The sequence below is a fragment of the Nerophis ophidion genome, linkage group LG01 (assembly GCF_033978795.1).
Source record: "Nerophis ophidion isolate RoL-2023_Sa linkage group LG01, RoL_Noph_v1.0, whole genome shotgun sequence".
NCBI lineage: Eukaryota > Metazoa > Chordata > Actinopteri > Syngnathiformes > Syngnathidae > Nerophis > Nerophis ophidion.
The window spans coordinates 15,580,810-15,594,828 of NC_084611.1; the positions used below are offsets into that span (position 1 = coordinate 15,580,810).

Sequence of the window (14,019 nt, forward strand, 5' to 3'; positions counted from 1 at the left end):
ACAACAATATTGGGGGCGTGCTTTAAACGCATTGCTTTTAGCGTACTCTATATCCTGTCATCACGTCCGCTTTTCCTCCATACAAACAGCGTACCGGCTATTACACACACACACAAGTGAATGCAAGTCGTACTTGGTCAACAGCCATACAGGTCACACCGAGGGTGGCCGTATAAACAACTTTAACGCGGTTACAAATATGCGCCACACTGTGAACCCACACCAAACAAGAATGACAAACACATTTCGGGAGAACATCTGCACCGTAACACAACATAAACACAACAGAACAAATAACCTGAACCCCTTACAGCACTAACTCTTCCGGGACGCTACAATATACACACCTCGTTTACCCCTGAAACCCTGCTCCCCAACCCCGCCCACCTCAACCTCCTCATGCTCTGTCCCAAATTCCAAGCTGCTGTTTTGAGGCATGTTAAAAAAATAGTGCACTTTGTGACTTCAATAATAAATATGGCAGTGCCATGTTGGCATTTTTTTCCTAAAATTGAGTTGATTTATTTTGGAAAACCTGGTTACATTGTTAAATGCATCCAGCGGGGCATCACAACAAAATTAGGCATAATAATGTGTTAATTCCACGACTGTATATATAAGCAACCTTATCGTGGTAGAGGAGTTTGCGTGTCCCAATGATCCTAGGAGCTATGTTGTCCGGGGGCATAAAGCCCCCTGGTAGGGTCTCCCAAGGCAAACAGGTTCTAGGTGAGGGATCAGACAAAGAGCAGCTCGAAGACCTTTATGAAGATGAAAAACCATGGACCCAGATTTCCCTCGCCCGGACGCGGGTCACCGGGGCCCCCCTCTGGAGCCAGGCCCGGAGGTGGGGCACGATGGCGAGCGCCTGGTGGCCGGGCCTGTTCCCATGGGGCCCGGCCGGGCACAGCCCGAAGATGCAACGTGGGTCACCCCTCCAATGGGCTCACCACCCATAGCAGGGGCCATAGAGGTCGGGTGCTTTGTGAGCTGGGCGACAGCCGAAGGCAGGGCACTTGGCGGTCCAATCCTCGGCTACAGAAGCTAGCTCTTGGGACGTGGAACGTCACGTCACTGGGGGGGAAGGAGCCTGAGCTAGTGCGCGAAGTCGAGAAATTCCGGCTGGATATAGTTGGACTCACTTCGACGCACAGCAAGGGCTCTGGAACCACTTCTCTCGAGAGGGATTGGACCCTCTTCCACTCTGGCATTGCCGGCAGTGAGAGGCGACGGGCTGGGGTGGCAATTCTTGTTTCCCCCCGGCTCAAAGCCTGTACGTTGGAGTTCAACCCGGTGGACGAAAGGGTAGCCTCCCTCCGCCTTCGGGTGGGGGGACGGGTCCTGACTGTTGTTTGTGCTTATGCACCAAACAGCAGTTCAGAGTACCCACCCTTTTTGGGAACACTCGAGGGAGTACTGGAAAGTGCTCCCCCGGGTGATTCCCTTGTCCTACTGGGAGACTTTAACGCTCACGTTGGCAACGACAGTGAAACCTGGAGAGGCGTGATTGGGAAGAATGGCCGCCCGGATCTGAACCCGAGTGGTGTTTTGTTATTGGACTTTTGTGCTCGTCACAGTTTGTCGATAACAAACACCATGTTCAAACATAAGGGTGTCCATATGTGCACTTGGCACCAGGATACCCTACGCCGCAGTTCCATGATCGACTTTGTAGTTGTGTCATCGGATTTGCGGCCTCATGTTTTGGACACTCGGGTGAAGAGAGGGGCGGAGCTTTCTACCGATCACCACCTGGTGGTGAGTTGGCTGCGATGGTGGGGGAGGATGCCGGACAGACCTGGGAGGCCCAAACGCATTGTGAGGGTCTGCTGGGAACGTCTGGCAGAGTCTCCTGTCAGACAAAGTTTCAATTCCCACCTCCGGAAGAACTTTGAACATGTCACGAGGGAGGTGCTGGACATTGAGTCCGAGTGGACCATGTTCCGCACCTCTATTGTCGAGGCGGCAGATCGGAGCTGTGGCCGCAAGGTAGTTGGTGCCTGTCGGGGCGGCAATCCTAAAACCCCTTGGTGGACACCAGCGGTGAGGGATGCCGTCAAGCTGAAGAAGGAGTCCTATCGGGTCCTTTTGGCTCATAGGACTCCGGAGGCAGTGGACAGGTACAGACAGGCCAAGCGGTGTGCAGCTTCAGCGGTCGCGGAGGCAAAAACTCGGACATGGGAAGAGTTCGGGCAAGCCATGGAAAACGACTTCCGGACGGCTTCGAAGCGATTCTGGACCACCATCCGCCGCCTCAGGAAGGGGAAGCAGTGCACTATCAACACCGTGTATGGTGCGGATGGTGTTCTGCTGACCTCGACTGCGGATGTTGTGGATAGGTGGAAGGAATACTTCGAAGACCTCCTCAATCCCACCAACACGTCTTCCTATGAGGAAGCAGTGCCTGGGGAATCTGTGGTGGACTCTCCTATTTCTGGGGCTGAGGTCGCTGAGGTAGTTAAAAAGCTCCTCGGTGGAAAGGCCCCAGGGGTGGACGAGATCCGCCCGGAGTTCCTTAAGGCTCTGGATGCTGTGGGGCTGTCTTGGTTGACAAGACTTTGCAGCATCGCGTGGACATCGGGGGCGGTACCTCTGGATTGGCAGACCGGGGTGGTGGCTCCTCTCTTTAAGAAGGGGGACCGGAGGGTGTGTTCCAACTATCGTGGGATCACACTCCTCAGCCTTCCCGGTAAGGTTTATTCAGGTGTATTGGAGAGGAGGCTACGTCGGATAGTCGAACCTCGGATTCAGGAGGAACAGTGTGGTTTTCGTCCTGGTCGTGGAACTGTGGACCAGCTCTGTACTCTCGGCAGGGTTCTTGAGGGTGCATGGTAGTTTGCCCAACCAGTCTACATGTGCTTTGTGGACTTGGAGAAGGCATTCGACCGTGTCCCTCGGGAAGTCCTGTGGGGAGTGCTCAGAGAGTATGGGGTATCGGACTGTCTTATTGTGGCGGTCCGTTCCCTGTACGATCAGTGCCAGAGCTTGGTCCGCAATGCCGGCAGTAAGTCGAACACATTTCCAGTGAGGGTTGGACTCCGCCAAGGCTGTCCTTTGTCACCGATTCTGTTCATAACTTTTATGGACAGAATTTCTAGGCGCAGTCAAGGCGTTGAGGGGTTCCGGTTTGGTAACCGCAGGATTAGGTCTCTGCTTTTTGCAGATGATGTGGTCCTGATGGCTTCATCTGACCGGGATCTTCAGCTCTCGCTGGATCGGTTCGCAGCCGAGTGTGAAGCGACCGGAATGAGAATCAGCACCTCCAAGTCCGAGTCCATGGTTCTCGCCCGGAAAAGGGTGGAGTGCCATCTCCGGGTTGGGGAGGAGACCCTGCCCCAAGTGGAGGAGTTCAAGTACCTAGGAGTCTTGTTCACGAGTGAGGGAAGAGTGGATCGTGAGATCGACAGGCGGATCGGTGCGGCGTCTTCAGTAATGCGGACGTTGTACCGATCCGTTGTGGTGAAGAAGGAGCTGAGCCGGAAGGCAAAGCTCTCAATTTACCGGTCGATCTACGTTCCCATCCTCACCTATGGTCATGAGCTTTGGGTCATGACCGAAAGGATAAGAGCACGGGTACAAGCGGCCGAAATGAGTTTCCTCCGCCGTGTGGCGGGTCTCTCCCTTAGAGATAGGGTGAGAAGCTCTGCCATCCGGGAGGAACTCAAAGTAAAGCCGCTGCTCCTCCACATCGAGAGGAGCCAGATGAGGTGGTTCGGGCATCTGGTCAAGATGCCACCCGAACGCCTCCCTAGGGAGGTGTTTAGGGCACGTCCAACCGGTAGGAGGCCACGGGGAAGACCCAGGACACGTTGGGAAGACTATGTCTCCCGGCTGGCCTGGGAACGCCTCGGGATCCCCTGGGAAGAGCTAGACGAAGTGGCTGGGGAGAGGGAAGTCTGGGTTTCCCTGCTTAGGCTGTTGCCCCCGCGACCCGACCTCGGATAAGCGGAAGATGATGGATGGATGGATGGATGTATATATCGGTATCAGTTGATATCGGAATCGGTAATTAAGAGTTGAACAATATCGGATATCAGCTCAAAAGCCATGATCGGACATCTCTAATAATAATGACTCCTTTAATGCGCCCTATAATCCGGTGCGCCTTTTGTATGAAAATAGACCTGACTAGACCCGCTCATCTGAAGTGCGCTTTATAATCTGGTGCGCCCTATGGTCCGTAAAATATGGTATTCAGAAAATATTAACTCATGAATTAATATGAAAAATCCCAACAACAATGATAAACAGTGTTAAATGTGTAGGTGAACATTAATATTTTCGGACGGGCAGAATTGTTGACGAACTAGTCTATGCAGTTACACAATTGTATTATTAGTAGTTTTATTAAATTCTTACATGGAGAAAAAACAACAGTAAAAATGTAAGAAAAAAGTCCAGACAATTTGGTATGTAATGAGAAAAAGATTAAATGTAACTAATAATTAACAATAATATACTTAGTCACCTGGTTAAAAAATGTAAAAAAAAAATGTTGAGAAATTTTCCCAAATATTTGAATAGGAATTCCCTGGACAATTAGGAATTGTTGGGAAAACCAGGAGGAATTTATATATGTATATATGTATATATATATATATATATATATATATATATATATATATATATATATATATATATATATATATATATATATATATATATATATACACACACATTTACACACACAACATATAACTATATATATATATATATATATACACACACAAAAGAATATACACACACAAAATATATGTTTTGTATGTATACACAATTTTATACACTAAACATAAATACATATATATGTACACACACAAAATATATGTTGTATGTATCTATACACATTTATTTACACAAAATATATATCTTATATATGTACATTTATATACAATGTTAAATATACAGTATATGCATATATACACAAAATATATGCAGTATGTTTTATATATATACATATATATACACTGTATGTGTATATATATATATATATATATATATATATAGACACACATTTATATGCATAAAATATGTTATACACATTTATATATACAAATATATATGTTATATAAACACTTATATACACAACATCTCTGTTATATACACAAAATATATATGTTAAATATATATATATATATATATATACATCCATCCATCCATTTCCTACCGCTTATTCCCTATATATATGTGTATATATATATATATATATATATATATATATATATATATATATATATATATATATGTATATATATATATATATACACACACACATACATATGTTATTTAGTACAGTGGTCCCCAACCTTTTTGTATCCGCGGACCGGTCAACGCTTACTAATTTGTCCCGCGGCCCGGGGTGGGGGGGAGGTGTCCTTTTTTTTTCTTTTTTTTTTTTTCTTCTTTGTCATGAAAAAGGGAGTTTTTTGTGGTTGGTGCACTACTTGTAAGTGTATATTGTGTTTTTTATGCTGATTTAATAAAAAAAAATAAAAATAAAAATTCTTCTGCGGCCCGGTACCAATCGGGCCACGGCCCGGTGGTTGGGGACCACTGATATAGTATATAGTATTATGGCAGTACCCGGTTCTACAACTTCAAAAGCTCCATTGTTTCCCAACATACGTCATCACATGACCATTTCCCGGCGTGAAGGATGCACAAGACGAGGACTACTGATGTGTTTCCGTGTCTTCCTTCAACCTCCAGGTGGAGAAGGAGAAGATCCCCGACCACGAGCGCCAGTGTTCCTACGAGCACCTCAACCTGCTCCTGCACTTCATCATGGGCATCAAGGTGAGCCTGGAGAGCCTGCAGCCTCACAGCCTGGAGGTGGCCGGCCACAAGCTGCAGGAACTCCACCAGTCCCTGAGAGACTTGGAGCTCAGGATGAGTCAGCTGGGCGGGGGAGGCGCCTCGGCCTCGACGCAGGACGGGAAGGTGGCCGAGCTGAGCCGGCGTTGCCAGGAGCTGGAGCTGAAAGTCAACACCTTCGAGAACATCGTCTGCGTGCTCAACCGGGAGATGGAGCGCTCCTGCAGCACCATGGAGGCCTCCAACCGCCAGCACAGACTGGACCAGGACAAGATTGAAATCCTCAGTAACAAGGTATCCACCCCAAATTTCTATCAATCATCAATCAATGTTTACTTATATAGCCCTAAATCACTAGTGTCTCAAAGGGCTGCACAAACCACTACGACATCCTCGGTAGGCCCATATAAGGGCAAAGAAAACTCACACCCAGTGGGACATCGGTGACAATAATGACCCAGTGGGACGTCGGTGACAATGATGACAATGAGAACCTTGGAGAGGAGGAAAGCAATGGATGTCGAGCGGGTCTAACATGATACTGTGAAAGTTCAATCCATGATGGATCCAACACAGTCGCGAGAGTCCAGTCCAAAGCGGATCCAACACAGCAGCGAGAGTCCCGTTCATAGCGGAGCCAGCAGGAAACCATCCCAAGCGGATGCGGATCAGCAGCGCAGAGATGTCCCCAGCCGATACACAGGCAAGCAGTACATGGCCACCGGATCGGACCGGACCCCCTCCACAAGGGAGAGTGGGACATAGAAGAAAAAGAAAAGAAACGGCAGATCAACTGGTCTAAAAAGGGAGTCTATTTAAAGGCTAGAGTATACAAATGAGTTTTAAGGTGAGACTTAAATGCTTCTACTGAGGTGGTATCTCGAACTGTTACCGGGAGGGCATTCCAGAGTACTGGAGCCCGAACGGAAAACGCTCTATAGCCCGCAGACTTTTTTTGGGCTTTGGGAATCACTAATAAGCTGGAGTCCTTTGAACGCAGATTTCTTGCCGGGACATATGGTACAATACAATCGGCAAGATAGGATGGAGCTAGACCGTGTAGTATTTTATACGTAAGTAGTAAAACCTTAAATTCACATCTTAAGTGCACAGGAAGCCAGTGCAGGTGAGCCAGTACAGGCGTAATGTGATCAAACTTTCTTGTTCTTGTCAAAAGTCTAGCAGCCGCATTTTGTACCAACTGTAATCTTTTAATGCTAGACATGGGGAGACCCGAAAATAATACGTTACAGTAATCGAGACGAGACGTAACAAACGCATGGATAATGATCTCAGCGTCTTTAGTGGACAGAATGGAGCGAATTTTAGCGATATTACGGAGATGAAAGAAGGCCGTTTTAGTAACGCTTTTAATGTGTGCCTTAAAGGAGAGAGTTGGGTCGAAGATAATACCCAGATTCTTTACCGTGTCGCCTTGTTTAATTGTTTGGTTGTCAAATGTTAGAGTTGTATTATTAAATAGAGTTCGGTGTCTAGCAGGACCGATAATCAGCATTTCCGTTTTTTTGGCGTTGAGTTGCAAGAAGTTAGCGGACATCCATTGTTTAATTTCATTAAGACACGCCTCCAGCTGACTACAATCCGACGTGTTGGTCAGCTTTAGGGGCATGTAGAGTTGGGTGTCATCAGCATAACAGTGAAAGCTAACACCGTATTTGCGTATGATGTCACCTAGCGGCAGCATGTAGATGCTGAAGAGTGCAGGGCCAACAATTTTCAGGCAAAGTACGTGCCTGAACCATGAGAATCGATTATACAGTTGTGAGCCGTTACTTGGAAGCCGTTTTAATGCACACGCAAATTTAGCGCGTGCAATTGCCAATTCTGCACATGCGTCACCTGACTGGAACTGAACTAGAAAATTAGTCCGAGTCAAAGGAAACTCAGAAGCATTTAATTAATTATTAAGACTAAAGAAAGCAAAATAAGAAATAAATGTACACTATATTGCCAAAAGTATTTGTCCACCCATCCAAATGATCAGAATCAGGTGTCCTAATCAGTTGACCCGGCCACAGGTTTAAAAAAAAAAAATCAAGCACTTAGGCATGGAGACTGTTTCTAGAACATTTCTCCCGTCCAAAGGCAAAACCCAGTAACTCAATTTTGGTCAAAACTGAGCTGATAATAATTTGGGAGTTCCTAGGTCAGGGGTAGGGAACCTATGGCTCTAGAGCCAGATGTGGCTCTTTTGATGACTGCATCTGGCTCTCTGATAAATCTGAGCTGACGTTGCTTAACATGATAAGTCATGAATAATTCCACTTGTAATCACAGTGTTAAAAATAATATTCAAAATATAAAAAATTCTCATGCATTTTTAATCCATCCATCCGTTTCCTACCGCACCTGTTCAAGAAGTTGCGTTAATGGTAAGAAGTTATTTATTTATTATTGGTTAGTGTGGGGCTTGCCCTCCTGGGGGTTCTTCAGACCCGCAAGCACCGACATGAGAGCCTGTTTCAGGGTTACAATATTGTTTTATTTTTCAATAAGTCTCTCAGTTGCTTTCCAGCAATAGTATTTCCAGCCCCAACCCCGTCTCTCCTCCTGGCTGCTGCTTATAACAGAGCGACAGGTGATTAGATAATAAGGCCCAGGTGGGCCATCTACGCACCTGTCGCTGCAGGCCCGCAGGCCACTCCCCCTCCACAGTTAGCTTCAGAATAACAATGTTACTAGAAAGAATAAGAGACCTATTATACTCTAGAAATGTTGGTCTTACTTAAAAATGCACGTGTTTAGTTGTGTTCAGTGTTAAAAAAAAATATTATATGGCTCTTACGGAAATATATTTTAAAATATTTGGCTTTTTGGCTCTAAAGGCCAAAAAGGTTCCCGACCCCTGTCCTAGGTGATATTCTTTACATTAGTGTATGCGATATTGTAATTTTTTCCATAAGTAAGCTGTTACGCGCATGGCAGAACCTAGCAACTACCACATAACCGCGTAGATACAACAGAAAAACCTAGTATCTCAAGGGACCAATCGGAGCTTCTTTGTCAGTCGCCTTATTGTCTTTAATGAGACATTTGCACGAACGGGGGCCGACGGTCAACCCGATTATGTGATATTATGGCACGAGGGGATATTTGGAAGATTGGCCCAGGACGTTGCAAGCACCTTCATTAAATGTATTGTTCTTGATTCTTCTCCTTGCATACTCTTTTGGGCAGATAATTGTGGAGGTCAAAATAAAAACTGGACGCTGTACACGGCTCTTGCCCAATGTGCAAACGCAGAATGGGGCCCACCCGAGATTGTGATAACATTTCTGGAGAAAGGGCACACATTCATGAGAGCAGATTCAATCCATGGCTCAATCGGCAAGAAAATGAAAGCTCAAGAAAACATCTATACATTTGATGACTTTGTAAATTTTTGTAAGACAGCATCAAGATAGATTGGTTTTCCTTTGTTTTCTCAAAATCAGCTAGAAGCGAGTTACTAGGTTTTGCCTTTGGACGGGAGATTTGTGAAAGAATGGGCCGCTCTGTCATAGGATGCCACATATGCACCAAATCCAGTCGTGAAATTTCCTCGCTCCTAAATATTCCAAAGTCAACTGTCGGCTTTATTAGAAGAAAATGGAAGAGTTTGGGAACAACAGCAACTCAGGCATGAAGTGGTAGGCCACGTAAACTGACAGAGAGGGGTCAGCGGATGCTGAAGCGCATAGTGCAAAGAATTTCTGCACAGTCAGTTGCTGCAGAGCTCCAAACTTCATGTGACCTTCCAATTAGCCCACATACAGTACGCAGAGAGCTTCATGGAATGGGTTTCCATGAAGTCCAATGCAAAGCGTGGGATGCGGTGGTGTAAAGAACGTCACCACTGGACTCTGAGCACTGGAGACACGTTCTCTGGAGTCATGAATCACGCCAATCCATCTGGCAATCTGATGGACGAGTCTGGCTTTGGAGGTTGCCAGAAGAACGGTACATTCCAGACTGCATTGTGCCGAGTGTGAAATTTGGTGGAGGAGGAATTATGTTGTGAGTTTGTTTTTCAGGAGTTGGTCTCGGCTCCTTAGTTCCAGTGAAAGGAACTTTGAATGCTCCAGGATACCAAAATCATTTTGGCCAATTCCATGCTCCCAACCTTGTGGGAACAGTTTGGAGCGGACCCCTTCCTCTTCCAACATCACTGTGTACCAGTGCACAAAGCAAGATCCATAAAGACATGGATGATACAGTCTGGTGTGGATGAACTTGACTGGCCTGCACAGAGTCCTGACCTGAACCCACTAGAACAGTGGTCCCCAACCTTTTTGTAGCTGATACGCTTGATAATTGTCCCGCGCCCCGGCGGTGTGGGGGGATTTTTAATTTAATTGTATTTTTTTATTTATTTTTTTTGTCATGAAACAGGGAGGTTTTTTGGGTTGGTACACTAATTGTAAGTGTATCTTGTGTTTTTTTTTATGTTGATTTAATAAAAATAAATACAAAAATATAAAAAAATAACTAAATAAATTATTCTGCGGCCCGGTACCAATGGTGGTTGGGGACCACTGTGATAGAACACCTTTGGGATGAATTACAACGTAGACTGAGAGCCAGGCCTTCTCGACCAACATCCATGTGTAACCTCACCAATGCGCTTCTAGAAGAATGGTGAAAGATTCCTATAAACACGCTCCGCAACCTTGTGGACAGCCTTCCCAGAAGAGTTGAAGCTGTAATAGCTGCAAAAGGTGGACTGACATCATATTGAACCCTATGGGGTCAGAATGAGATGGCACTTCAAGTTCATATGTGAGTCAAGGCAGGTGGCCAAATACTTTTGGCAATATAGTGTAGGTCAACTTATACAACAAACTATTATGGATGAAGGAGGGAGTTGTGATGGCACAGAACCACAAGGGGGCAATATTGCTCCGTGTATTTATTATATTTATATATACAAACAATATAATATAATAAATACTGAACAATATAATTTAATTAAACGACAAAGGAATGGTGTGTGTGAACGAGATCCAAAATGGATGTATGGTGGAAGACTTTGTGAATGAATAATTAGCTTTTGAGTATTACCATAATTGTTGGATGAAGACACAGACAAATCCAAAGTGGCTATAGGCAAAATGGGGTCTGTGATCGAAGCAAGGTCCGTGGGGCAGATAGAGGCGTCTAGAGGTCCGTGTCCAGAGGGGGGTCGAGGATCAAGGGAGGCAGTCGAGATCCAGGGGTGGGGTCCGATCGCTTACAGCAGTGGTCCCCAACCTTTTTGTATCCGTGGACCGGTCAACGCTTAATAATTTTTTTTTTCTTTTGTTTGTTTTTCTTCTTTGTCATGAAAAAGGGACGTTTTTGTCATGAAAATGGGAGTTTTTTGTGGTTGGTGCACTATTTGTAAGTGTATAATGTGTTTTTGATGTTGATTTAATAAAAATAAAAAAAATATATATACTTTTTTTTTTTACAAAAAATTCTTCTGCGGCCACGGCCTGGTGGTTGGGGACCACTGGCTTACAGGACATCAACAGAAGGCTAAGTTCCAACAAGGATCCTTGGGTCCACTAGTTTTTATCCAGCTCGCCCTCATCAGTCCCAGGTGTGCTAATTGCCGCTGATTTATTGCAGCTTTTCCCTGCCGCTGGTCTGGGGTGTGCCTTGCGCGCTCTTGGAGCTGCCCTCGGTGCAGCACCCGGTGCAGCACCCAGATTAATGCGCACTGACGCTCGCCCGGACCGTGACACAAACAGTAACTTTATCAACAGAGAAAAGATTTAAAATGCATTAGTTTGCCTGGAAAATAAAAAAATAAAAAAATATTCTTACTTAAATTATTAGCGATTTTTGACCAATTTTTGATGGATCGTTTACACAGGCGAGGCAAAAGTGTTTCATGTTTGTGTTGAAGGTCCGTCAGCTGGAAAGAACCGTGAGTCTGAGGGACTTGTCCATCGTGGAGATGGAGGGCAAGATGAAGGAGATGTCGGCCGCCACGTACGACGGCATCTTTGTGTGGAAGATCTCCGACTTCGCCAAGAAGCGGCAGGACGCCGTAGCCGGCCGAGCTCCCGCCATGTTCTCCCCAGGTATGCCGTGTCCCACACTTGGGTATGGCGCCGTGACAATGACCTCTATCGCTTCGCAGCCTTTTATAGCAGCAAATACGGCTACAAGATGTGCTTGCGCATCTACCTGAACGGAGACGGTACGGGACGAGGCAGCCACTTGTCCCTGTTCTTTGTGGTGATGAGAGGACACAGCGACGCGCTCCTCAAGTGGCCTTTTCATCAGAAGGTAGCTTCTTCTCCAATTTATCCATGTAGGGTGTCATGTTTTGTGGTCACGTTCTGTTTGGTTTTGGACTCATTGGGCACTCCTGTTTGTTTTGTCACCATGACTACCAATTAGTTTTCACCACGCACCTGGTTTGTTTGGACTCACGCACCTGTCAATAATCACAGCACTATTTAAGCCTGTAGTTGCCAGGCAGTCAGCCTGGCGGATTCACCTTCTACATACCCTTGATACCTGATTGCTCACGTCTTACCATAAATTCATGCTTTTCACGTCACAGTAAGTGTTTTCGTTTTTTTTGTTCATAGTTCTGCCATTGTGCAAGTTTTTGTTTTCAGAGCCAAGTTTTTGTACCTCCTCTGTGAGCGCCTTTTTTCGAGTTATTATAAAAAGATGTCATTACCTTCACGTCGTGTCCGATCCAGTCGCTTTGCACCTCGGGAAAACAAACAGCACCAAAGTCCTAGTCTTGACATAGGGCTGAAACCTGTACCAGGATGTCAGCGTTTTATATTGATACCGATCATTATTGGTATTTATATCACCTACGACAGGGCTGTTCAACCACATCATGTTCCAAGAGCCCAAGGTCTCAGGGGCCGAACATACCTCCGCAGGTTATATTCCTTTGAGACCGCGTAGTAGAGATGCGCGGATAGGCAATTATATCATCCGCAACCACATCACCAAAGTCGTCATCCACCCGCGGTCCACCCGAACCAACATTTTATCAGAACCGCAACCGCCCGCCATCTGCCCGCCACCCGCCCGTTGAAATACATCAGAGGTCGGCCACCTTTACCACTCAAAGAGCTATTTAAACCCGTTTCACAGAGTAAAGAAGACAATGGGAGCCGTTAACGTTCTCGCGAATATCCAATGATATTCATCCTGATGACAAGATTAAGGGTGTGCTGTGAAGCCATTGCCTTTGACACCTTCAACAACATGTACAAACCGATTGTTAGTCCAGCAACATGTTGTATGCAGCTTCCGGAGTCACATGTACAAGATTGAAAGGCATACTGGGTGATACAGAGTATACTGATGGTTGTGATATAAACAATTTTAACACTCTTACTAATATGCGCCACGCTGTGAGGCCACACCAAACAAGAATGACAAACACATTTTGGGAGAACATCCTCACAGTAACACAACATAAACGCAACACAACAAATACCCAGAATCCTTTGCATCCGTGACAAACCTGAATTTATATTACACTCCCGCGCCTCCAACCTCGCCCACCTTACCGACGCACAGGAGGGGTTTGCTGCTAGCGGGGTGTATAAAATAGTCAGGAAGTCTCATGGATGCAAAGGATTCTGGATATTGGTTGTGTTGCGTTTATGTTGTGTTACTGGGAGGATGTTCTCCCGAAATGTGTTTGTCGTTCTCGTTTGATGTGGCTTCATAGCGTGGCGCATATTACTAAGAGTGTTAAAATTGTTTATGTCACAACCATTAGTGTAGTCTTTGTCACCCAGTATGCCTTGCAGTCGTGTGCGTGTGTCTGCGGAAACTACACACAGCATGTTGCTGGACCGACAAGCAGATCGTACCTGCTGTAGAAGGCGACAAAGCCAATAGCTTCATAGCACGCCCTAATACTTATTATCTGGGCGACTGCCGGCAGTCATTCTAGAGCAGAGGTGCCCATTACGTCGATCGCGATCGACTGGTCGATCTCGGAGGGTGTGTCAGTCGATCTCAAGCCAGGCATTAAAAAATATACATAAAAATGAGCAATCACCAATCATACCAAGACTTCCCTTTCGTCAGTTGTTTGACATTCTCGGCACCCGAGGATCTTGTGAGATGACGCTGGCTGCTGCGAGCTCATATTTAAGAAAAAAATCACTAACAGGGCGGACGCAGAGAAACACATTTTATTTCTAGAGACTCGGTACCTACTGTCAAAACTCTAAA

At 45.8% G+C, this 14,019-nt stretch overlaps 1 protein-coding gene across 3 annotated transcripts in view; it reads left to right on the forward strand.

Annotated features, from left to right (window-relative positions):
• LOC133550979 (TNF receptor-associated factor 2-like) overlaps positions 1 to 14,019 on the forward strand; it is an 83,995-nt gene that overhangs the window by 19,806 nt on the left and 50,170 nt on the right. For all 3 annotated transcript variants that reach the window (XM_061897212.1, XM_061897197.1, XM_061897205.1), the window contains 3 exons: positions 5,707 to 6,105; positions 11,702 to 11,879; positions 11,939 to 12,087. In XM_061897212.1, coding sequence (XP_061753196.1) covers positions 5,707 to 6,105; positions 11,702 to 11,879; positions 11,939 to 12,087 — 726 coding nt within the window. The remainder of the gene's footprint in view (positions 1 to 5,706; positions 6,106 to 11,701; positions 11,880 to 11,938; positions 12,088 to 14,019) is intronic.